This window comes from Plenodomus lingam, assembly GCF_022343315.1.
Source record: "Plenodomus lingam strain CAN1 chromosome Unknown contig_3, whole genome shotgun sequence".
NCBI lineage: Eukaryota > Fungi > Ascomycota > Dothideomycetes > Pleosporales > Leptosphaeriaceae > Plenodomus > Plenodomus lingam.
Window position 1 is genome coordinate 86,260 of NW_027093944.1, and position 22,137 is coordinate 108,396.

General features: G+C 45.8%; 9 protein-coding genes across 9 annotated transcripts; 6 read left to right on the top strand and 3 right to left on the bottom strand.

Annotated features, from left to right (window-relative positions):
* Positions 1-1,000: 1,000 nt before the first annotated feature.
* Positions 1,001-1,956, top strand: IAQ61_007440 (uncharacterized protein). The gene is made up of 3 exons (XM_003842382.2): positions 1,001-1,413; positions 1,462-1,584; positions 1,638-1,956. Exons 1-3 carry the CDS (start codon positions 1,099-1,101, stop codon positions 1,806-1,808), a joined length of 609 nt encoding a protein of 202 aa, XP_003842430.1. The 5' UTR covers positions 1,001-1,098; the 3' UTR covers positions 1,809-1,956.
* Positions 1,957-4,625: 2,669 nt separating this feature from the next.
* On the bottom strand, positions 4,626-6,024 carry IAQ61_007441 (uncharacterized protein; the record flags this gene model as incomplete). Its single annotated transcript, XM_066097587.1, has 3 exons — positions 4,626-5,093; positions 5,138-5,441; positions 5,492-6,024. Coding segments are annotated over 3 exons (1,305 nt in total), but the record flags the coding sequence as incomplete, so codon positions are not given.
* A 963-nt stretch (positions 6,025-6,987) lies between these two features.
* On the bottom strand, positions 6,988-8,365 carry IAQ61_007442 (uncharacterized protein; the record flags this gene model as incomplete). The annotated part of the gene is made up of 4 exons (XM_003842379.1): positions 6,988-7,581; positions 7,640-7,825; positions 7,902-8,035; positions 8,098-8,365. 4 exons carry the CDS (start codon positions 8,363-8,365, stop codon positions 6,988-6,990), a joined length of 1,182 nt encoding a protein of 393 aa, XP_003842427.1.
* A 234-nt stretch (positions 8,366-8,599) lies between these two features.
* IAQ61_007443 (uncharacterized protein) lies at positions 8,600-9,963 on the top strand (the record flags this gene model as incomplete). Its single annotated transcript, XM_003842378.2, has 3 exons — positions 8,600-8,782; positions 8,850-9,458; positions 9,514-9,963. 3 exons carry the CDS (start codon positions 8,600-8,602, stop codon positions 9,961-9,963), a joined length of 1,242 nt encoding a protein of 413 aa, XP_003842426.2.
* Positions 9,964-10,237: 274 nt separating this feature from the next.
* On the top strand, positions 10,238-11,734 carry IAQ61_007444 (uncharacterized protein; the record flags this gene model as incomplete). Its single annotated transcript, XM_003842377.1, has 6 exons — positions 10,238-10,307; positions 10,374-10,533; positions 10,611-10,914; positions 10,973-11,049; positions 11,108-11,197; positions 11,251-11,734. 6 exons carry the CDS (start codon positions 10,238-10,240, stop codon positions 11,732-11,734), a joined length of 1,185 nt encoding a protein of 394 aa, XP_003842425.1.
* Positions 11,735-12,284: 550 nt separating this feature from the next.
* On the top strand, positions 12,285-12,593 carry IAQ61_007445 (uncharacterized protein; the record flags this gene model as incomplete). The annotated part of the gene is made up of 1 exon (XM_066097588.1): positions 12,285-12,593. The coding sequence occupies one exon, from the start codon at positions 12,285-12,287 to the stop codon at positions 12,591-12,593; it is 309 nt and encodes a 102-aa protein (XP_065952085.1).
* A 288-nt stretch (positions 12,594-12,881) lies between these two features.
* IAQ61_007446 (uncharacterized protein) lies at positions 12,882-14,532 on the top strand (the record flags this gene model as incomplete). The annotated part of the gene is made up of 4 exons (XM_003842375.2): positions 12,882-13,266; positions 13,329-13,462; positions 13,534-13,719; positions 13,796-14,532. The coding sequence occupies 4 exons, from the start codon at positions 12,882-12,884 to the stop codon at positions 14,411-14,413; spliced, it is 1,323 nt and encodes a 440-aa protein (XP_003842423.2). The 3' UTR covers positions 14,414-14,532.
* An 855-nt stretch (positions 14,533-15,387) lies between these two features.
* IAQ61_007447 (uncharacterized protein) lies at positions 15,388-17,538 on the bottom strand. The gene is made up of 7 exons (XM_003842374.2): positions 17,270-17,538; positions 17,072-17,206; positions 16,902-16,992; positions 16,761-16,829; positions 16,098-16,700; positions 15,787-16,018; positions 15,388-15,709 (listed from the first exon to the last, which is right to left on the bottom strand). The coding sequence occupies exons 1-7, from the start codon at positions 17,498-17,500 to the stop codon at positions 15,502-15,504; spliced, it is 1,569 nt and encodes a 522-aa protein (XP_003842422.1). The 5' UTR covers positions 17,501-17,538; the 3' UTR covers positions 15,388-15,501.
* A 494-nt stretch (positions 17,539-18,032) lies between these two features.
* Positions 18,033-22,015, top strand: IAQ61_007448 (uncharacterized protein; the record flags this gene model as incomplete). The annotated part of the gene is made up of 3 exons (XM_066097589.1): positions 18,033-18,051; positions 18,260-19,055; positions 19,150-22,015. The coding sequence occupies 3 exons, from the start codon at positions 18,033-18,035 to the stop codon at positions 22,013-22,015; spliced, it is 3,681 nt and encodes a 1,226-aa protein (XP_065952086.1).
* Between the last annotated feature and the right edge of the window lie 122 nt (positions 22,016-22,137).

Genomic DNA, 22,137 nt, shown 5'->3' on the forward strand with positions numbered 1-22,137 from the left:
CCGCGCTACGGCGAAACCTTGAGGGGAGATCGCACCGATTCTTTGGCCAATGCAGGGTCCAATATCGATCAGCATCGAGGGCTTGGATTAGCGAAATTAGGAGACTAAATCGTTGCTCGCTGTGAATGGCCGCTGCAGAATACCTAAGTCAGGGCAAAGCGACAAGTGCTACTGCCTCCAACATTGCAGCTTGATCTACATGCGCTCGAATGATGAGTTATCGCTTGAGACGCTTGTCTCGGATTAGGTGTGCAACACTTCACTCTGAAGACCCCGTAACCCTCAGCTAGTGCATTTGAGTACAAGCGTGAGGGATGGACACGTATTTCTTAAACATGACCATAAGTAGCTAGTAGTGTCTGAAGTCTCGGTGTACCAAAGACCCACTCGGATCTGCAATGTAGATGAGCCATGCATTCGCAGTGGTACAGAGTCCATGCTTGCCTTAGCGCGCTGTACATGACCCAGCTCGTTTTCCAGCACCGTTCATGTAAACATCATCAAATACAAGACTAAAGTAATCTGTGGACCTAATTGACCGTCCATGATCTTTGAATTGTGGTAATCCCAGACTTTGACAAGTTACCACTTATATACCTATGCAGGTATCATGTCTCCGATGTGTCGTTCCTGTCGGCCGTGCCTATGGAGCGAGTTAAACGGATCACTGGACAACCAGTACAGTACCTATGATCTCTCGATCAGCATGGGCTGATACTACGCCACCACTAGTGCATGTGAAAGACAAGATGCCAAGGGCATTTGCATACGTTGTGCAAATGCAACTTGCACATATGTTCAAGATTCATCCAATGTGGTGTCTATCAGCTCCAATACTCGTGAAGGCGTCAGGATCGACATGCAATCGATCTGAGCGAATGTAACCTTTCACATGTCGATCGGGTTGATAGGTCGCCGTCTACAGTTCAACAGGTCTACGTCGTCGAGACTCATGTAAATCTCTTGATTGTGTAAACTTGTATAAGTACCGCTCCAAATTCCTCTCTTTAACCATCATCAAACATCACTTCAAATCTTTGCTCATCTAAACAGATCTTGAAAAACACTTCATCACAGTAACTTCTATCTACCACCATCATGGTTGCCTTCAAGAATATCTTCATCGCCTCCATGGCTTTGGTTGCACCGATTGCAGCACAACTCACTCCGACTCAGGTCACAGCCAACATCAATATGCTCACCCAGAAAAGTCAGGCCCTTCAAGGTCCAGCCCAGAGCATTTCAATCCTCAATGGTCCCCTGATCCTTATTGGCCAAGGACCCTTTCCGCAAATCATCCAGGGATTCGCTGACATTGTGTCTACGGCTACTGCATCTGTACAGCAGATGCAAGGCATGCAACCGGTCGCCGCCGGAGCTGATAGTGATGCCATCTTCAATGCTTTTCGCGAGGTAAACATTCATTCTCTGTGTAACACATATATATTAACGCAGGCACAGTTCGTTCGAGTCCACCAAGCACTTTTGAACATCCTCATTGGCAAGGCAGGATTGTTCAGCACCGTTCCCTTCATTGGACAACCTATCTCGGCTGTTCTCAGACAGGTTGAAGGTATTGTTGATGTAAGTCAGCTGCATGTTGTCGCAACTGCGCATTGCATCTAATTCAAAATCAGACCATTGCTTTCAGCCTAATCGACTCAGTCCAATCCCGTGCTACGGACATCCAAGCTCAAGCTGCATCTCTGGACGGAACACTTTCCATATGTATCACCAAATACGACGGTCTTAGTCTTTCGAAGAGATCGCTCAGGTTTGCCCGCCGTGAGCAAGCAGTAGCTGCTTGAAATACTGCCAGACAATCTGTCGTATATCGTGTACAGAATACTACGATGTACGTAGGCATGGCGGCAGGATATAAATGGTCGCTCAGGAGAACATTACGGAGATAATTTGCAATTTGCATATTTAGTGTCGCAATACTATGTTATTCTACACTATTTTTCTGTTGCTGCATTTGCCTTTGGTTCTGTCCCTCCCTCTTCTCTCACTCCGACCCTAACCCTCTAGCATCTGTGTTACTCCTATGATATGATTTGACTGGTCTCCATTGGCTGATATCCATGGACTACTGAACAAGGAACTCAGTTTCTGACCTTATATGGTAAAGTGCACAATTCATCTCTTTGCCGCAGAAACATGTCAAAAAGTTGCCTGTGCAACTGCAATCTTTCCGAAGGATAGTTAGTGTTTTAACCACTCGAGTATGGCTCTCACATTGAACGCCCTCAAACATCAGCAGTTCATGCAGTTTGAACCATCTTCGAGTTAGGACTCTAGGATTCAGTCAAGCCTCCACTTGTCGTGCAGTCTGTTGCAATATGGCCACAATCTAATATGCACCTAAAGACACTACTTTGTAAATGTCTATACAGCATTTCTTCATTTAAAGGAATTCAACACGACTCGCGACTCAAAACTGTATAGGCTAGAGGCGGAATCACCATGCGCCAACTCACAAAGTTCGAACTTTAGCCTGAATCAAGGAAGCTGAAGCGCAAGACATTGGCCTGCACATCTCGAGTCTCACATTTTCACGATAGTTTCAAAGGAACGTGGCAATTGAAAGCCTTTACAGAGTGGTTAGATGCCTTGGAAGACTAAGGGTACTTTTTTTTGAATTATCGCTGGAGTTGATATGGGCCATTTCACATTGAGTGCATCGACGAAGTATTCACATAGCCCATGGTCTAGGCCTATGCTTGAATTGAGTTCTTAAAATATCTAAAAATCACCTATCATCAAAAAATTGCAATCTTGGTTCCCCAGCTTCCCCACAATCAGCTAAAATCCGTCGTTAGCTTCATAGGTGCTTCTATATTATCAAGACATACCCTTACCAGTGTCATACATACAAAGCTCCCGAGATGGATCGAGCAAACGCTTAATACCGCGTGTTCTGACTCTTTTGGCTGGACAATAACTTTCGCAATAGCTCTACGATAACAAGTGCGCCTAATAATGTATTGGGAATCCCTTTTCTGTTTGAAGGAACTTCTGAAAACGTCTTTGTGCCAGGATCATGCACTGCCTGATCTATGACATTAGGGACTGATTTCACCATTGCGATCCTAGTAGCAGTGTATTTTAAACATGTTCGAATCTAATTTTTACGAGAAAAATTCAGATTTTATTATCCAATCAGCATACATACTAATATTAATATTGTACAAAGGAACTAGCAGTTTAGCCCCTCTTCCACCTAGTTTTTCTGCGAAAGACAACCTGCTTTAATAGCAGCAACCATGGATTCATTAAGCCTGACATCTTCTTGGGGTTACGTATCACGTGAGTTCTCACCCTGCTTTCACCCTTGATGTATCCCATTTTTATTCTTATACACCATAATAACATGATATGATCTTACACATGTCCGTCCCATCATTGAAGTCTCTCTGGCATGCGCTTGAAGGCATTGTAAGAGATGAAAATGTTAGACTCGCAGAACAAACATTGGCTATAGACAATGTAGTTACCATCACTAATACCTAGATTCACTAGTACTACGCGAAGTGGTGGTTGTGCTTGCATGTTATATCTTGAAAATTTAGAAAAGTAACATTATAGACACTCTCTAATGTCGCAGAATGGAATATTGAGAACCTAGAAATATAGAACTAGAGCGCCCAAACTCTTCGGTTTTTTTAGTGCTAGTCTTGATTTCTCGAATATCGGAATACGAGTAAAGAGTCATAGTGCATTAGTATACGGTTGGCTTAGGAAGTAAGATCTGATATTAACGACCCATGAATGTAGCTATCATAGGCCAAATTAGTCAGAAAACATGCCTTCGCGATGATGGTCATCGTATGGCTGAGGTTGCGGTGAGATGAAGGCAAATCTTCTCCAAGCTCCATTTCAATGGCCACAGCATTACCGCGCCAGTAGCATATCGGTCTAAAGCTCATTAGTATATTAAGTTTGTTTCAATATAACATTACGCAGCATTCATAATGTAAATTACGTCACTTACTTCCATGCATGCTTCAAAACTATCTTTTGCCAGAACTTCTCGTTTCACCTGCGTGATCCTACATCAGCGATATCTTTTGCTTAGGCAATGAAATACGCAAAAACACTGAATTCGGGGTAAGCTAACTGCAATGAACAATGGCTATAGAATCTGAAAAGATGATTTTGCTCTAGTGCATCCGATAGGATACCATTGATCGCAAAACATTAGATGATCATTGATCGGCGCAGGTGGTGCACCCTAGGGCATTTACTTGAGCATAGATACGTAGTGCGGGAAACAGTACCTACAGCAAAGGCGAACAGCGTCCAAGACTTGATAGTGGGACTTGGCAATGCAACAGATTGCAAGCATAGTGAATTTTTTGAGAGCTTGCCAAGGGCACTTTTGTAGGGCATTAAGGTATCGAATCAAGTAATAGTAACATAGGGCCTCCGAAGGAAACCACATTGACATGCCGGACAACCGTTTGCAAGCCTGGCTATGAATATGCTTAAGTTCACTTTATGTTCGGGCAATCTATTAAGTCTTGACCGCCCGTGCTAAGAAGACAAATGTGTCTGTAAAATCGTCTACTATATTCTTACTAAAAGCAATCATCTGCACCATCATATCATCTTCTTCTAATATGCTAAGGTTGCTGTATAGCGTTAATGAGTAAACCTTGAATAACCGAATCTTTCTTGCGGGCATGCACCCACATGCCGTTGTCTATCATGGAGCCAACCCAAGCACGGCATGTAAACCCAATCGCTAGCGTTGTCCACACAAAGCCAATAAATCTCCATAGAGGAGAATCTTTAAAACCTAGAGATTTTCCCTTTGCAATAACGTGATCCTCGAGCATGATGATCGGGGCCTGTATTCCGAAGAAAAAGAGCGCTGAATCATCATTTAAAGCCTTACTGCACAGTAAAGCAACGCCTGCATGAAGGCCAGCAGAAACACCAAAGCCAACAAACAGTTGCACGTATTTCGATTGAAAAGATCCTTTTCGAAGTTGCATGAGATCACGGGCAACAAATAAACCCATAGTAGAGGTAAGCCGTCGCATGTGCTGATGCCACACCGTCCTATTACTGATATTAGCCAACGCGAACTACAATATAGGGGATCTAAAACTTACGACCAAGCTTTTCTCACTGTGAAAAAATCTTTGAGGTCCCCGAAAGCGCTAGGACATTCTTGTGGTGTTGCTAGGTGAAGTATCACACTCACGACACCGAGTATGGAATTCGCCATTTCGAGAGTAGCGTAAGCGAGAAATATGTGTACCCACGTATACTTGAATTGGTGCCACAATGGCACATTTTTGATACTGAGGGCTGGCTTCGTGTTCTGCGTATCCCACCAGCCCCCGTGAGGGGTCGACGCCGTGTAGACTTCTAGTGTTTCTTTCATAAGATAAAACGCGAGAGCCCGCAGACTCTTCCGAGCAATGAAATAGCTGTCAAGTCAGAACCAATGTTGCCCCGAGTGTTCACTTCTTAGACTCACCGTCGTGGGTAGCCAGCACTATGCTCCATAGGAACATTCTTGACCTGACATGACCACCCTATGTACCGCCACGCCGTTGCTATCCTGCAGCCAAACCAAATTCTCTGGAAGAAACCATGTGGAGGGCCTGATTCTTTTGCTTTCGTTGGGCCATTACTTTCTGTCTTGGCGTTGTTAAGCTTGTGCCATTGTTCTCGGTCCGGACTTTGCAGTAGAATCCAGTCGATATAAACAAACACGGTGAACATCACCAAGCTGTTGTTAGACAACAGATCTTCCCATGGACCATTCTGCTCTCTGTACAACGATTGACAAACCAGAAAGAGAAGAATGGGTAAAGTGAGGCAGACACGAAATGTGTGGGCCTGCGGACCCAGGGCAAAAGCTAAAATGATGTTGGCGTAGATGAGAGGCAATTGCGCTTCGATGAAAATGGATGGTAGCTTAGCAGATACCATAGCGGCCAAATTTCTCCGTTGGTGTTTGTAGGGTTTGTGGCTGAGATCAAAACAATTGGAGGAGGCGCATATCTTTGTTTTATTAAACCACAATCTTTGTTTTGATGACGAGGGAGTGATGTCAGGCTAAATATGAGCTGGATACCTCTTCCACGCTAGAAAGAATCGATACGGCACGGTACCGGTACGGGGCGCCTCGACCCGTTTGAACGCCGGACACAACATCACCGAATGCGCTGGACCAAGACAAAAAGACAAGATACCTCGTCTACCTTCCCGATAATACAACCCGCAGTGCGAATTCGCATTGGCATTTGTCAGAAATACTCAATTACTTAGTCAGTGGGGTAAGTAAGACGCGCCTTTGAGCAAAGAGATGCAAGGGAGCTTCCGTGTTGGCTGCCGTCTGGGCGAATACGCGCCGACGCCCTGAACTTTGCGTTACAGTACACGCCAGGATTTCGGCGATGAGCTGGTTTCGGCCGGCATGTAAAGGTGGCATCAAACTTTAGGTAAATCTAGCTAAAGATGAGGAAAAACATTGAGAAATCAACTGTTGGTTGAGATGAGCGTATTTTTTACAATACTAATCACACTGAAATGCTGCCTCTTATGGCAACAAGCGTGTATCGTCAAATCTTTTGACTAACCTACCGGTATGCTATTTTGACTAAAACAACTGTCCTTAAATTACAATGTCAAGATTCACCCTTCGAGGTCTATGGCTGATTAGTCACTTCTCCGAAACCGATCTATGGCCATGATGGTGATCGCACAAGAGAGACTTCGGGATTGAATCATCTATGCTGTCTTGCGCTGTAGGGTCTAATCTGATAGGTATAATCTGATCTTCCAACGTGAAGCGGCCAGCTGCAGAAGAACGATTGTTGTAGAGGCATAAATTGATTAAGTTCAGCCTGGTCATTGGAATAGTGAGAAGAGAATCTAAATAACGGGTAGTTTTTATAGAAAGTGTCATCTAGCATACATCAAGATATTCTTGAACTCCCTGATATCTTGAACTCCCTGATAATATATTCAAGGGGGTGTAGACGACTTATCGACGATCGGGAGCAACTTTGCCTCTTGCATGCATTTCCATGCAGTTTCAAAGCTTTCTTTGTGCTCCTCGTGCTGTTGAAAGCCAGTTTGCTCGCATCTTGTAAGGTCTAAATAGCGGTCAAATGGCATGTTAAGTGCCCAATGGAAATACCTCCATGGAATCTTGAAGAGTCTGCCAGGCTTCATTGAGTATTTCTCTTCCCAGCCCTTGACACGATCCATGTTATCGAGGACCCATGAAGCGGCATCTGGGATTCCGTGATGGCCAACAGGCGCTGTTCCCTTAAGTCCCCAATAACCCGCAAGTAGCGGCCAAAGGGAAGCCCAGGTAGTGAAGGGCTTGTTGGCTATGTTGAATGCTTCTCCGTTCTCAATACTGTTCTTGCAAGCAAGGTGAACATTGAAGTTTCCAAGAACACCCTGGCCAGTCAGGCTGAACTTGGCGTTCCAAGCTGCTTCCGAACCAGGAAAGGGCACCTCCTCTCCAGGCGTGAGATATGCATGGAATGCTAGATAGTATCCAATAGACTCGGCAATGCTATGGGAGTTCGGCCTAGGCAGATATCCAACCTATGGAAACAATTCGATCAGCATGGTCACTTTCTGCAACCACAAAGAAACCACTTACGATCATGTCAGGCCTAATGTCACACCACTTCCAGCTCTTGCCTCGGGAAAGTTCATCCATTTCATCTGCCATGGCGTAGAACATGAGCGAGTCCCGGAGTGGTGAAGGTAGACGCGGTAGATCTTCCTTCAGAGGTACTGGACCAAATCGTTCTCCAAGAACTTCGGCGAACAAAATGCCATAATGCTGCAGATAGAACGTCAATACCATCTCCAAGCATCTGCAATCGCGGATGACACGAGAGGCCTTTCTGTTTACTCACGTTCGAACCAGTCTGTACGGCAATAAATGATAATGAAGGTGCCACAGTTTCCATAGCTTCGACCATGGTCCTAAGCATCTTGGTATTCGAGGCCTTCATCATCAATTGGTTATCAGTGTGTGATGTACTGAATGCTTTTCATGAATTCCTGTCAGCTTGGACGATAGCGGTACGCACGGACTGAAGTCAGCCTTACCAGTGTAAAAGACGTGCGTGACATTTCCGATGCTAGGAATGCGTTCCCGTAGCTTTGCGATTACATCGTCTACGTTTGCTTGCAGATCAATCCCTGAATGCAATTGGAGTCGATCATCGTCCGGTAAGCCAGATTCTGCGAGAGAGAGTGATCTGTTGGTAAGTGCGATAATTTTGCTGAACGCGTTCTGTGTTTTTGCGTCTAACAAGGCTTTCGTAATGCCCCATCCAGAGATACCAGAAGCACCAAATACCACGGCGACGGCCATTTCTTAATAAAAGATTATGTCAGATACGATCTCTTTTCCAAAGAATTTGTTAGAGGTGGTCAATTGAAGTCTTTAAATTGGTAAAGATAGTAAGAATGTATTTCTTCCGAGCCCTCGGAGTTTATTGTGTCTTACGAGAAGCGATAATGGCCGGATTCGAGCGACTCCGATCCTATATTTGTGACAGCGATTCGCACACCAACAACGGCGCTTCCACCACCAAAAGAGACTAAGATGCTGTCACAGCGATCCCAGCGCAACACCTCGGAGATAATCCCTAGGCTTTTGAGGGAATATCACCAGCCTCAAGCCGGCAATATTGATATTTTGGACTTGAGCCAAGCGGAGAACTCAGTCCTGAGAGATGAGACTCTTGATGAGATACGAAGCGCGATCGGGAAGCACTTGAATGGAAGCGTACGGCATGCACATCGACCTGCAAGCTCCTGCAGTACAAGTATGATTTTCTTACTGATTTTCTTAGAATCTTTCGTATCCTACGGGCGTCGGAGGCGAATTAGCAGCACGAAAATCATTGGCCATGTTCTTCAACGATCGCTTTAACCCAGCTCGCAGCGTGAGCCCAGATCACATAGTAATGACGCCCGGTGCAAGCGAGGCACTCGAAACATTGATTTTCCATATATGTGATCCCGGTGAAGGTGTTTTGATAGCTGCACCGTACTGGAGTGGGCTCGACCTTGCCTTGGAGACCCGCAGTTTAGCTCGAATTGTTCAAGTCAATATCCCTCTCCACGAATTCTTCGAGATGTCCAGTATACAGTATTACGAAAGAGCTCTTGCTACATCGCCGATTCCCATCAAAGCAATATTGATGTGCAATCCTCATAATCCCCTGGGTCAATGCTACAATGCCGATGTTCTCGAAGGCTTGCTAGGCTTTTGTCAGCGTAACAAGCTACATTACATATCAGATGAAGTGTATGGCATGTCAGTCTTCTCGGATTCCGATAAAGAAGTGACGCCAGCTTTTACTTCAATTCTGTCCCATGCCACCGCACCCGGGTTAACGTCGTGGGTCCACATGGTGTATTCCTTGAGCAAAGACTTCGGCTGCAGTGGACTCAGATTGGTAAGTTGGGGTATAACTACAGCATCAAGTTGAATTCCATATTGATATTTTATAGGGTGCGATTGTCACGCAAGGAAATACAGATCTTTTGCTGGGTTCTGCGCTCATTACCAATAACAAAGTATCCTCCTTAACCTCGGTCATTGTGCCCTCGCTTTTAGAACCAAGAACTACGCAAAAATTGCTGAATCAAAACCTCCGTAGTAGGCTTAATTTGAATTATGGAAAGGTTCAGCGATTTCTGGAGAACAGAGGCTTGGAGTTTGTGCCTGCGAAAGCGGGTCTCTTTGTTTTTGCATGCCTGGGCAAGACACGTACGGAAAAAGAACAGCTTCTCTTGATAGAGTGCATGAAACGATCCGGGGTCAAGCTCGTTGCGGGAACATCATTTCACTTTGAACAATTTTGCTGGTTCCGCATCATGTTTTCTTTGCCGAAGAATATCGTCGACGTCGCTCTCCAAAGGATTGGAGATGCACTTGATGAAACGGAAAAATTACTTTAAGCCTTTGGCGAATTGCATCATCTTTTGCTGTTTTAAAGGGACATGTCCATCCATGCGCCGTATACCAGCCTACGCTTCACTACTGCGCACATTCCAGATACGTTCCGAAAGTACCTAACGGTCCAATCGGGTGGTTCACCACTCACATCATTGAATTTGCATGGCCACCCTGGCTTTGGACTATATCCTGAGCCGAAATAAGATATATTTTTCAAACTTGAATTGACATGAAGTCATCATAGCAAAAAGCGTTGTCGTTGTATTTGTTATCATTATGAAGAGCGAGCCAGGAAACGAATTTCTTGAACGGGCCGCGAACCTGTTGAGCCGTGTACCACTCATAGGTATGGAAGTTCTCTTCTTTCCTCGCGTCTCAATGTTTGCACTTTGCGCTGACAAGAAATCTAAAGATGGGCACAATGACTGGGCCAACATTATTCGGGGGTACTACAGCAACAAAATTCACGTGCGGAATTTCTCAAGGGAAGAGAGTCTCGTAGGTCACGTTGACATCAAAAAACTGCGCAAGGGGCTTGTTGGCGGGACATTTTGGAGTGCATATGTTGATTGGTAAATTACCCTGATTGGATTTCCTTCTTCACACCACAAGCCCCAGTCAGGCGAATATGCTCTCTGACAAGAAACAGTCCAGCGCAGGACAAGATCAACGTGTTCAACGATGACAGCTACCTCGAAACAATCCGAGAAACATTGCAACAGATCGATCTCATCCTACGATTGATAAAGAAGTATCCGGACGATCTTGAGCTCGCAACGACATCCTCAGGTATATTATCCAGTTTTCAAAATGGAAAAATCGCAAGCTTGCTCGGGATTGAGGGCCTACACCAGATTGGTAATAGCCCCAGTGTTCTACGAATGTTCTATAATCTGGGCGTACGATATGCTACATTAACGCACAATCATAACAATGCTTATGCGGACAGCGCTGTAGGTCATTGGAGCGAAGTAAACAATTCCAAGTACAGAGAAACTGATAATTTCCTAGACTGCGAAAACGCCTGTTCACAATGGTTTGTCAATCAAAGGTAGAGCTATCATTCAAGAGATGAACCGGCTAGGAATGTAAGCTTTCAACAAAGCAATTTGACTGCGCGGACCTGAAGAGCTGACTGTTACTGAGGATAATCGACCTTTCACACACAAGTGAGCAGACAGCTGAAGACGTGTTGAGACAAACGAGAGCCCCGATCATTTTCTCGCATTCTTCTGCGTTAGTCCTTTGTATCACTAAAAATCGAGATGGCTTTGCTGACTCACATGTAGATTCGGTGTACATCCTCATCCCCGTAATGTTAAGGACAACATCCTTCACATGCTAAAGAGCAACAAGGGTCTCATAATGATCAGTTTTGTCCCAGAGTTTTCTTCTGCTGATCCTGGCCTATCCTCTCTGATGGATGTTGTGAAACATATCATATACGTCGGAGAGCTTATCGGTTATGACCATGTGGGTATAGGTTCAGATTTTGATGGAATGGCGAGGGCTGTGTTGGGCCTTTCTGATACTTCTACGTTTCCACGCCTTGTCGCAGAGCTTATAGCGAACCAAATCCCTGAAGGAGATGTCGAAAAGATCGTAGGTGGAAATCTCATCCGAGTCATGGGGGATGTTGAAGCTGTTGCTCACCGCCAATGCGAGGATGATATACTTGAACTTGAAGAAGAGGTTAAGCCACTATGGGACGATGCATTCAAGGCAAAAATCGCGGCTGCTTATCCAGAAGCTCTCGCGCTCAACGCACTCTAATTTTGTCATCTGATGCTTCTAAAAATGTTGTCAAACCGAGATTTCGTTTCCCACACAGGATAGTGACAAGAAACCATTCGCAGAGGAAACATCTGAAGCGTTGTCGTCACAGTCCATCCCCTCTCCCAAAAAGATAGCAGAAAAAGAAGTCATGCTGAAACCACATAGTAGTCAGGAGGACATTAAAGATTGAAATAAACCAACTGGGGACTGTTCCAGAGTCATCTTTGAAAGACCTGATGCCCCATTCCAATCCTTTCTGCACAGATCTCCAGAAGTATAGGAAAGTGGCACTACCAATTCTGTACCGACAAGAGCTGTTTATTGTGAATACTGGGAGGTTTGAAAGGTATCTACGATAATCAGCCGGTAGATGATTCTCTTCCGCGCCACGGATGAGTAAATTCTTTTGCATAAATGCGTCAACATATGTTTCTCTTGATTGCTCCTGTTTTTATGGGGTAAACATACCAGATATCTGATAGTTGGACGCCTTTCTGGGCTCGAAGGAGTCCGACTGATCAAGGTGCGCACTTGAATCGCTCTTTCCATGTCATGGGCTTCATCTAGCAACATTGCTTCCAGGAGCACTTCCTTGTACGCAATTCCACCACCCTCTGTAGCTCGTATCCGGGACATGTCTTTGGAAGTGATCAGGTATGCGACACCAATGACATCGAGGCTGTCATGCGCCTTAGGGGAACGGTATCTCCTGATTGATCCTTGTGCTGGTTCCAGATATGGAACCCCTGGTACTTCGAAGCAGAGTATGTATCCTGGAATGGTCGCTACCGCCGTTTTCAATGGTCGTATACCTCTTCGTTCAAGAAATACCGATGAACACATATTTGAGCCGTAGGCAAAATACCAGCTAGGCCCATCATCATTGTCAGGACAAGGGTTCGAATTTGCGATGCTTTTGCGGGATTTCGCCATGCTCAACAGGAAAAATAGAGAGAAGAAGATGTATTGTAGCTGAATGTAGCTACAGAATCTACTAGCATTGAAACGCAGGATTGCTGCGTTGAACGACGTTGAAAGAAAAATGGCTACGTTCGGTTCGGGTTCCGAATGCAAGTCGTGTGATACACGCCGATTCATCGGCGAGTGGCGAGAACCGGATTTATGAAATTGCAAAAAGGCTGTGATGCGCTCGATATTTTTTCTCAAACATTTGGGGGAACAGAAAAACGATTCATATCTCTCACGATCGTGTCGCGCGCTCTCAACTGGGAAATCAAACATAATGGCTGACATGCATTCCAAACCCCAACGTGCGCTAGTGATTGGGGCCACAGGAGTCTCGGGGTGGTCTCTGTGCCTACAATTACTCCAAACTCAGACTCCATCGGCATTTGAGAGTGTTGATCTTCTCACAAATCGTCCTGTTTCCTTATCAGACGCGCAATGGCCTACGGATAGCCGACTGCGCGTCCATAGCGGAATTGATCTGAACAGAACCAGCGAGGAAGTCATTGGCAGCTTTCGAGGAATACCTGACATTGGGGAAATTACTCATGTGTTCTACGTTGGTAGGTTTCCACGTTTTAAGAAATGCAATTTACACAGCACGCATCTGACTCTTTTCTTGAAGCGTGCGGAATGTCGCCAACATACGATTTTGCTGAGACAGCCAAAATCAACGTCCAAATGACGAAAGCGGCCCTGGACGCCATTGAAGCGGTTGCAGTCTGCACAAAACACATCTCCTTCCAAGCAGGCTCCATTGTGAGTTTGAATGATGCCCGTGGTTTTTTGGTGCGAATCGCCCCATCACCCGATACTGAGTCAAAGAACAGGTTTACGGCATCCCGTTTGCTGACTGGTTGGGTGACAACTTCCGACCGGGCCCTTTCAACGAATCGTTTGCACGAGTGCCCCCTCCCTTCTCAGACATGGTGAGCCATTATCGTCAGGAAGATTATGTCAAAGCGATGGCGGACAAGAATTCATGGACCTGGTCGTCCATTCGGCCTGATACCATCGTACGTTGCCTACAACTAGCCGGGCGCAATGCGAGTCGTGCACGAACGGTTGCTGATTGCTGTAACAATTGCACAGATAGGCTTCACCCCAAGAAACAGCCCTCATTGCTTGAGCGTTTCTTTGGGTTTATACTTTGCATTTTACCGATACGTCTACGGCAAGGGTGCTGTTCTCCATTTTCCAGGTTCCGAGTCGGCCTGGAAGGCAGATTTTACCGTGATTGGCCAAGACCAATTGGCAAGATTTCACATCTTCACCAGCACTCATGCTGCATCGAACGGCACCCCCGGCGCTCTGAACATATCAAATGGGGAGACGACTTCCTGGGAGCAAATTTGGCCAAAGATTGTGCAGTACTTCGACCTCGTTGGTGCCCCTCCAGAACCAAAGATGGCCGAAGGTGATTCCGATGATGCAAGCTCCCCTCGCTTTGGACCCGAGTGGTTTCAGGGCGTCACAGCTAAAGCAACGGAATTTGAGGCCGAGTATGGTTTGCAGCCCGACTTTGTAACCAACATCGCCTGGCAGTATCTTACCTTTCTATTGAATCTGAAGATTGATCGAGTACTGGACATTGAAAAGGCGCGGGATTTGGGATTTCTAGAGTCTTCCAACACAGTGTCCGACTTTGAAAAGAGCTGGGATCATATGCGAAAAGCGAGGATAATACCATCCGTAGAACAGAGCGATTGAATAACATCGACTCTGGAATAGATATTTCCTATGGATTCGACCCGGAGAATGCAGTGGTCATTGGCAGGAGCAACGCAAGTAAATTTTGGTGTGAGCATCAGCCATATTCAGAAGTCAATAGCACGCATAGGAAGAATGTTCATACTCCATGTCTTGATATTTTGTATTTCGAATTTGTCTGCAGGTCCCCTTGCGCAAGCAAGCAAATTTCGTGCGTTCCGATCATGATCATTGGGCATGCTTGTGAAATTGGTAGAGATGCAGCGCACATAGACAATGATCACGTCTGGTTTACATGAATCGATTTCTGAATATGGAAATTCCGTCCATTGGAGGAGAAAACGTCTGCAGAGAGAAGAGGTTACTCAGAATAGCCAATTGCATATCGTATTGAGGAGTAGGTATCTTGTCACCACTTTTCCTGGCGCTCATCTTCCCATAGCTATGCGCCAATCACACAAATCCTACTCAGCGGTTGCAGGAAGCATCACTTTCTCATAGATTAGACGGTATCTGGAAGGCAGCTTGTTCATCAACCCTGATGTTGATTGTTATGATCAAGCTGGGTCTGCGCAAATCTCATTGATATTTTTGGCGTTACCAGCACAATAGTAGCGATTCGCGTATACAGAACATTTGATCAGTTGGGTAATGAAAATAAATATGGCTAGCATCTCTCCTTTTCTTTGATACGAGAAGCTTAGGCGTTGGGCGAACCAGTGGTGGAGGCATTCGGAGTTGCACTACTCGACAAATTTTGTGATACTAGAACCCCGGCACTACGATCACATGTTCTTGCCATCATGGAATTTATGCGGCTCTATATGTTTTGCTGGAATATTAGCAAAGCTATTTTCTCTTGCTAAAACACCAGACGTGTTCATAATTCTTCGCAACTTTACTTGAAGAGAAGATAAGCCACAGAGCCTTGCTGAATTATACATTGTAGCTTTCGCTCGGCGAACACAATAGAGTGAGAGACGTTCAGTCTTTCATATCTGTATTCATTTTTGACTCCTAGATAGAAAAACAGTTGGATGATAGTCATAGCTATTCAGGATATTCTATTCCCTTATTCGGTGACCCCATTACATGCCAGCAGCCACTCTGCTCTTAATCTTAATCTCCGGTGTCGGATTAACAAGAATTTGGCCCTCTATCACGATGTTTTCTGGTCGAGCCGAACGAGGCTCGGCCCAAGAGAAATCATAATCATTAATCAATTTTCCGAACAGTATCTTGGTCTTTCTTACTCCGAAGAAGCGTCCTGGGCAAGCTTGATTGCCATATCCAAAACTGTGAATATATAGTTAGTGATACTTGCGACATAATTTGATGAAAGACACCTCAGTCTTTGGAGATGGGCGACTTACGGAAGGAAAGAGGAGTCAATCTTAGTCGCTCCCCAATTGTACGCTTTTTTGGCCAAACGCGCTTCTTCCCTCTTGCGGAAGAAACGGAACCCGTCGAATTCGCTAGCGCTCTCATAGTTCTCAGGATCTAGACCGACTGGAAGGGTCGGGAAAGTAATTCTCGATCCAACCGGTAGGGTGAACCCATCAGGAAACGTGAATGGCTGGTTTTTAACAGTGCGATATGCTGTGACTGTTGTAGGGAACATGGTTAGCTGGCTTTTTTATTGAAATTTTTGCACCGCTGTACAGCATAGATGTGGGAAACGTACAAACGCTGGGTGGCTGTACTCGAAGAGTCTCCCTAATGAAACTGTCCAATTTCCACATCTCGTTCATGGCCTTTTCTGTCCACCCGCCGTGCGCTTTAGTGCAGGCCATAACCTCTTCGCGGAGAGGCTCCAAGTATTCAGGATACATGAGTACATTGTATATCATATGCGTAATGAGAATTGCAACTGTGCCAGTGGCGGCGAAGGACAGATGCAGAACGCGGTGGGCGTGACGGAGTGGCAATCCTTCCTTTGGGGAAGCCAGTGGCAGATCTAAGTTCCACTGAATCGCATCATTCTCTTTTCGACAATTTGGGTCTTCGGCTTGCGCTGCCATCCGCCGCTTTATTTCAGGAAGGACGAGAGCGGCTGCATTATCTAGATCTCGTCGATGCTGACGCGCTCCCAGATAATACACAATCTTCCGAAAAGGACCGAGAGGAATGCCATTGAAGGCAACTCCTGAAGAGAAAACACTCTCCGTATATTTCATCATCGCGTGGAGATAATTATCGTCTCGACACAGATCCCCCACAAGGACGCGACCTGAAGTCCTGTTGGTGAGAAAGGCGCTCAGGAAGAGAGCATTGACCGTTTTCCATGCTTGATGAGATAGTCAGTAAAATGAGAATAACGAATGTCTCCGTTATGTGGTTTTCTCACTTTCGAGCTTTCCCAGTTCTTTTTCAAATGCAAAGTTGGCCTCGTCCACCAACACAGGAGTGAGCGTGGCTGTGGTTGAAAATAGTCAGAAGACTTGCTCACTCGAATTAAATCAGTGAGTCATTTTCTATGACGACTTACTGAGCCTCGGGTTCAAATGCTTGGTCACAACTGCTATTTCCATGTCGCTATGGGTAACTAAATCGCCGAGCGAAGCATCGACATTGAGGAACTAGCAGCGTTTATGATTAGCTTTGATGATTCCATGCCAGTGCCGCTTTCTTAAATCCCAGAAATGCTATTTGACTCACATCATTGAGACTTTGCGCGAAACTCAGTCTGTGATGATCTACGGTTTTCAAACTGTCCAGGTATTTGACAGGTAGAACATAGTGATCAAGACCATAGATCTTCACTAGAAATGGCTTGTTTGCCTTTTTGGAGAACTATAACACATTAATCAGCAATTTATGGGATTAAGGGTATCTGTGTTAGACAAAATTGCATACCTGCTGATAACCCAGATAGCCATATTTTTCCAGGTCAAATCTCAGAGGTGTTTCGCCAGTCACTAGCGTCCGCAGTCGAGATTTTCCAACTCGTTTGACTCCACGGACAGTTCCTTGTGATATGAACAGAAAAACAGTAAGGAGAGTACAGAACAAGATTGCTGAAGCGTCACGAACGGTGACACGATGGAGGATTGCAGGTGCGATTTGGAAATCCTGCAATGTACTCATATTGGGTGGCTTCGAAGGTGCAAAAGCGTGCGAAATGGTAATTGGAAAGGATCGCATCAAGGCATGAATGCATTACTATGTACTCGCACATGGCTTCGTAACAATAGGCGCCGCCCGAGCGGACTTCACGGCAGCAATGTTTGGGAGCCTGCGATGATTTGCCGATGGGGTGTCGGCCCCACCCATCTGATTCGGCGAGTATTGCATGTTGTACAACGCTGATAACAGGTAATTGACCGAATCTATGAGAACCACTGCGATGCTCAGAGCAGCCAATGGTAATAAGAATTGTACGCAATTCTCTAACTGCCTGTTCTCCACGTGACCAACTGGACAGAATTTCGGAAAAGGGCCAGACCATGTGCTCACAGATCGTAAATGGCTGTTGGACGATAATGTAGATTCAAAATGTGTAGGCACATATTTTCATTGATTTTACAAGGTCCTCATACCGACACCATTGCAGTGATAAAACGAATTGCTCCACCAATGACAGAAATCTAGATGCACAAAAAATTGTATAAAATCAGGAATGATTCAAGCTACGAACTGTACAAGTGGTGCTGATTTTGGATCGGCTCCCGAGGATCAAATTTAGGAACGAAAACCCGAAAGGTGACTATGATCACGTTGCTTACTGTTAGTTCATTCATTAGCATGATACCCTGTCACGCTCAACAGTCGAACAACCATTTTTTGCGAGTGCTATCATGCACATTACCAAGGACATTGACACTATTTTTCATCGATCTTTGGAAGGCCTCACTGGAGATGACCACAGCCCTGAATCACGACGCGATTTTCCCATGTCTCAATCCTCAGGTTGTAGAAACGGCACCGATGCTACAGTTTGCCACATTTTCGAACGCATCGCCAGCCAATTCCCCGAATCTGTAGCTGCCGAAGATGGAGGACGAAATATCACCTATGGAGAGCTTCACTACGCTTCAAATCATCTTGCAAATCACCTTAGTCAGATTGGCATCCAATCAGGCCAAAAGATTGTAATAATTTCGAATCGCTCCTTGGAGATGATCGTGGCTTTGCTTGGAATCATGAAGAGCGGCGCTTGCGTCGTTCCAATAGACTTTGAGACCTGGAGCCAAGATCGCATTCAGACGACTTTAGAGACAACGCAGTGTCGATATGCCATATCTACCAAATGTATTAAGATACCTAATCAGGAACTCATTTTGTTCCAGGAAGGTGACCTTCAGCACGTACTGGACAATAGAAGGGATCAGCCAGCTTCTTTCTCAACCCGTGGATTTCAACTGCCCTCAGCAGACGATTTGGCTTACACAATCTTCACTTCTGGAACTACCTCAAAGCCCAAGGGGGTCATGGTTCCCCACAGTGCCATCGCTCATTACGTTCAGCAAGTCAGCGACGAAGCACCCTTCAACCTGAACGTTCAAGCGTCGAGCAGAGTACTGCTGGTCTTCTCAGTAGCATTTGACGGTACGTTGAGTGTGCCCATGGGTTTCCCAAGAGCAAAAAGGCTAACTTGTTCAAGCTTGCCTTGGTGTCGTGCTGTCCACAATTTGCAACGGCGGTACGCTGATTTTGGCTACGTCAATGAATTTTGCAACTGTGGCTACAACATGCACTATACTGCCATTAACGCCCACTATCCTTTCAACTCTGAGACCAGGACCTGAGTACGATTCGATAAAGTCAATATTCCTTGGTGGGGAAAGTCCATCGCCAAACTTGCTTCGACCTTGGCTCAACGGTGAGAGACGTATATTCAATTGCTACGGTCCTACGGAAACGACATGTACGTCACTCATTAAGGAGGTATTGCCGGACGAGCCAAATCACCTGCGTTATACTGTTGCGGGATCCTCCGTAGTGTTGCTGGATGGCAACCTGAGGGAGGTTTCCGAAGGCGAGATAGCTATCAGTGGGCCTGGCCTAGCGGTGGGTTACTTCAACAACCAGGCATTGACGGCCGAGAAGTTCATTGTCTATAAAGGTGTGCGCCACTATTTGACAGGGGACTACGGTCGAAAAACATCCTTTGGTATCGACTTCCTAGGCCGAAAGGATCGTGTGGTCAAGAACCGAGGGTTTCTTATTAACCTTGAAGCTGAAGTGGAGGCTGTAATTACTAATATGAAGTTAGCCAATTCTGCTGCAGCTCTCATGCACGAAGGTCGGCTCATTATGTTCGTCACTCCGGAAACTATAGACGTTTCTTCGTTGCGCTCTCGCCTCTTGGAAATCAGGGATTCTTTCCTCGTGCCGGATAGAATATATGCGATCTGTTCATTCCCAATAACGTCGAATGGAAAGGTGGACCTGGCATCACTCCGTCAACTTTTGCAAGAGGAGAAATTTACAGGAGTTGCAACACATCAGTCTAGCCCTTCATCTAATCTCCATGTGGTTCTGGAAGGGTTCAGCAGAGTTTTGGGTTTACCACCGTCTGCTTTATGCGGCAGCTCCTCATTCTTAGACAACGGAGGCAACTCTTTATCGGCCGTAAGCCTTGCTTCTCATTTACGAGAACGTGGCCTATCGATAACAGTCCGTGAAATTTTCGAATCGGATACTGCGCAGCGTATCTGTGATACTTTATCCGCCACAATACTGTCAACTAGCGACTCGGAGGAAGCAGATCTGGAAAGTCTTCGAGAAAATGTCGTCCGCGCCGGTTACCCACTCACACCTCGAATGGAGGTGGCATATATGACTTCAATTCAAGTCAACATGATCCAATCAACAATAAAGATGCCATCCATGAACTACATTCAGCTTTCAATGACGTTCGACTTGTCGTCAGGATTGTTCAAACCCGAAGTTTTCCGACGCGCATGGGAAATTATTGTTCAGAGACACTCCATTCTTCGCGCGACTTTCATACCTGCTTTAGAAGCTACCGTGATAGCAGCGGATTCAAATATGGACTGGAGGGAACAGTTGGTTGACAGTTCGGAGTGGGACTCCGCTGTCGCTGACGCACGAGAAAAGATACTGTGTTCCATGGCGCCCCTAAACGCCGAGTATTTGAAGCCCCACAGCATATTCAGACTCATAACCGAACCTAAATCACGAACAGAATTCATTTGGACGATTCATCACAGTCTTGTAGATGGTTGGTCGATCGCTGTTATTATGCGGGACTTGCAGTGCATCCTATCGCAAGAAGAGCTGCCAAAGGTGGCTCAGTTCACGTCAGTCGCCACTGTCCAAAAAGCACTTGCCCAACGAAGTCTGTCTCGCGGGAAGCAGCAGTCCTGGGAAGAAAAGATGGAAAATTATATCCCGGCACCAAGACTCAGATTACCAAAGCCACAGGGTTGGGCAAGAGCAGCTCGAGCTGAAAGACGTCAACTTCTGGGCGTGCATCGAAGTCAAGTCCAGCGATTCGTGCAAGAACACAGAGTATCTGATGCTTCAATTTTCCTTGCATCTTGGGCACTGGTTCTTTCCAAATATCTGAGCACAGATCGTGTCCTGTTTGGTGTCGTCCTATCAGGACGAAATCTTCCAATGGCAGCCGTGGATCAAGTTGTCGGACCACTGCTGGATACTGTGCCATTCCCAGTGAATACGACATCCACACAAAGCACAGCCGAATTCTTGCGTACAATACATGGCACACTTCATGAAATGAACGAATCCCCTTGGGAGATGAAACTCCAAAAATCAAGCATGGGGCCGGAATCGTTGGAGACCTTGGTTGCGTTGCAGTACGACCTGCCAGACTCGACCTGGAACGTAGACCCTAAAACCTGGCCCTCACCGCAATCAATGAAACACAACGAAACCACGGAGCTGCCCCTTCACATTCTTATAGATATGCAGAATGGAGGCGACCTTGAGGCTCGGTATCTCTACGATTGTTCTCACTTCGAAGCTGCAATGATTGACCAAATGCTGAGCCACTTCAGCAACATGCTCAAGGCGATACTTATGCATCCCACAGTCGAATTAGTCAAGTCCTCTATGATGAACCAACTGGAAATCAATGACTTACTTTATTCCTCTCCTCATATGCACGACGCATATGACGGACCTCAGAGTCTAAAACAGGCTTTCGAAGAGGTCGTCGATACTTGGCCTGATGCAATCGCGGTAGAAAGTGTTTCTGATTCAATTTCTTACAAGGAGCTGGACCACAGAAGTAGCGCCATATCAAATGCTCTACTCCCATTGGTAGGTCCGGGCCAGATTGTCGGGATCCTCAGTGACGGGTCGGTAAGTTGGATCACAGCAATCCTGGCCGTACTCAAAGCTGGAGCTGCATATTGCCCCATCGATATTGCGTTGCCAGAAGAACGTATCAAAGTCATGTTACGAGAAAGTCGGTGCTCTCTCTTGCTATGTACAACAGAGGATTTGTGTGAGCTTTGGGCGAACCACAGTGACCTGACCTGCTTCTCAATCGGAAGACTGTTGTCTGAAACCCTACAAACCCCAGAAAGGCTACCAGAAAGATGTTCGCCTCATGATCCAGCCGCTGTCATCTTTACATCGGGAAGCACCGGCGTGCCAAAAGGTATGTAATTGTAATTCTCTGAAGACCATTGACTGAAAATATCAATGACGTACGAAGGAATCCTGCTTGAACACATTGGCATCCTCTCCCTGCTCGACTTTCCAAATGCCAGGTTGCGTTCTGGTCCCGG